Source organism: Etheostoma spectabile, unplaced genomic scaffold (assembly GCF_008692095.1).
Source record: "Etheostoma spectabile isolate EspeVRDwgs_2016 unplaced genomic scaffold, UIUC_Espe_1.0 scaffold352, whole genome shotgun sequence".
NCBI classification, from domain to species: Eukaryota; Metazoa; Chordata; class Actinopteri; order Perciformes; family Percidae; genus Etheostoma; species Etheostoma spectabile.
The window spans coordinates 793,250-795,827 of NW_022605591.1; the positions used below are offsets into that span (position 1 = coordinate 793,250).

The 2,578-nt window shown below is 40.3% G+C and overlaps 1 protein-coding gene across 1 annotated transcript in view; it reads left to right on the forward strand.

Moving 5' to 3' along the window:
* hdlbpb (high density lipoprotein binding protein b) overlaps window positions 1-2,578 on the forward strand; it is a 44,772-nt gene that overhangs the window by 38,728 nt on the left and 3,466 nt on the right. Inside the window, exons 23-27 of the mRNA XM_032511313.1 lie at window positions 131-265; window positions 383-526; window positions 771-950; window positions 1,056-1,172; window positions 1,689-1,847. Of these exons, the coding sequence (XP_032367204.1) occupies window positions 131-265; window positions 383-526; window positions 771-950; window positions 1,056-1,172; window positions 1,689-1,847 (735 nt within the window). The remainder of the gene's footprint in view (window positions 1-130; window positions 266-382; window positions 527-770; window positions 951-1,055; window positions 1,173-1,688; window positions 1,848-2,578) is intronic.

Sequence of the window (2,578 nt, forward strand, 5' to 3'; positions counted from 1 at the left end):
GTTAATAACGTGTTTAACTGACAGCACTAGTTACGGTCTATTGATAAAAAGGTTGAAGTGTAAGTAAGGGTTTTTTTAAAAATGTAAGTCATCTCTGATTGATTGTTTGCAATTTGTTTTGCATGTGCAGGTGAACATCTGGGTTCCACAGCCGGAGAAGCAGCTGGATGTGATTAAGGTGACGGGGCTGGTAGCCAACGTGGAGCGAGCCAAACAGGGTCTGCTCGAGAGGGTCAAAGAACTGCAAGCCGAGCAGGAAGACAGGGTACACACACACACAACAATATTTCCTGGTATTTGCAAGTCTCCGATATCTCTACAGTATAATAATAATAACTAGGTTTGAGTGTTTGAGTTCTCTGCTGTCCTGTTTCCCTTTCAGGCCCTGCGCAGTTTCAAGGTTACCATGTCTGTAGAGCCAAAGTTTCATCCCAAGATTATCGGCCGCAAAGGAGCGGTCATCTCTCAGATCAGGAAAGACCACGACGTCAGCATCCAGTTCCCCGACAAAGGAGACGAGCAGCAGGTGTGTGTTTGTTTGTGTTACTGCTAACTCGTTGGTAAAAAAAAATGTTCCCATGTAGTATTTTGTATGTATTTTAATTGTTTTCTCTTCTAAAACTGGCTTAATCTTAAGCTTTTATTAAGCATTTCTCTTTTGTCCAATTTACATGGTTTCTCCTGTCTTTTTACATGTAACTATCCCTTTCATCTCAATCAATCACACATATTTTTTTTTTTTTTTCCCTGTCCTGGGCTTCCCCTCCAAGGATCTGATCGTTATCTCAGGGTACGAGCGTAATGTTGAGGAAGCGCGTCAAGCCATCCAGCAGCTGGTGGCCGAGTTGCAGGAGATGGTGAGCCATGATGTCCATCTGGACCCGAGGACCCACGCTCGCATCATCGGGGCCCGTGGCAAAGCCATCCGTAAGCTGATGGAGGAGTTCAAGGTTAGATGTCGGTGTGGGGATAGTTTAATTCTTACTCTGAGTATGGAGAGAAATGTTCTGATTCTATTTTGTACTGTCATATTTTGTTTGATTTCATGTGTTCAGGTGGATATCCGGTTCCCTCAGCCCGGCTCAGGCGAGCCCGACAAAGTGACGGTGATGGGCCTTCCTGAGACTGTCGACAACGCCATCGACCACCTGCTCAACCTGGAGGAGGAATATGTGAGTTCACCAAGACTGTAGCAGTCCCACACAAGTTAAAAAGTTGGTGTTTCTCTCATAAACATAAAAAGACACTGGAATTCTGTGCAATTTCATTACAGTACAATATTTAATATTTAACCATATAATTTTATTACAGTGCAATATTTAATATTTAATCACTTTATCTCATTACTATGCAATATTTAATACTCAGGACTTTTGATACACCAATAACTGTATTATTTGCATAATGTGCATACAAACCTTTTATCTGATCTTTCTTACTATTTTATATATGTATATAGTCTCAGGACCTGTGCACCACGTTCCCCCCTCTCTTTTTCTCATTTATTTAATATTTTTATATTTTTTTTATATTTTGTGTTGACACTTTAAAGGGGTTGCTTCAATCTTGTTGCACAGATACTACACATGTGTATAATGACAATAATGGCATTCTATTCTATTCTAAGTGCAATGTAAGAAGCGCAATTTCCTTCTCTTCTCCCTCCCTCCATTCTTAACCTCTCTCAGATGCTCAGTGTGACAGAGACGGAGACCTTGGCAGCTTACATGAAGCCTCCGTCTCGCTATGGAGGGGGAGGGGGAGCTGGAGGAGGTGATGATAGCAGCGGGGGTCCGGCTAAGGGCTTTGTGGTGCGGGACGCCCCCTGGAATGCAGCAGGGAACAAGGTAGTTTTACATGTAGATTGCGGAAAACACTGATAGTAGTACATGATGTACGACTGTGATGTGTTTTGCATTGCATCCAGGTAAAGTAGTGCAGTGTATCAAACATTTGTATCAGTTTCATGACTTTTTATGACATTCTATACATTTTTTTTAACGTACTAACCTTCATAAACAATAGGCCTTCTCCTTGGGCATCATCAGTGTGATGAGCAGCAATGTTCTGCTGACAGGACGCTCATGTAATATACTATGACATACTACATACTATGACTTTTTATATTTTTTAAAGTCATACTATACCATGACTTTTTATCAACATGCAATACTATGACTTTAAAAAAAATGAAATTTAAAGTCCTACTATACTATGACTTTTGTGACCTGCTATACCATGAATCTTTCGACCTACTATAATATGACGTTTTTGTGACTTTGTTCGACATACTATAGTAAGCCTTTTTTCTATATTGTATACTATGACTTTTTGTCGACATACTATACTAGGACTTTTCTTTTGACATACTATTACCTTTTTTCAACATACTATACTATGATGTTTTTGTGACTTTTTTACAGCATATTATATCACTATGATGTTTTTGTGACTTTTTTTCAACATGCTAGGCCTTTAGTATACTTTTTTTAGGGGCGGCTGTGGCTCAGTGGTAAGTGGTTCGCCTGCCAATCGGAAGGTTGGTGGTTTGATCTGCGCATCGGAGTGTGAATGTGTG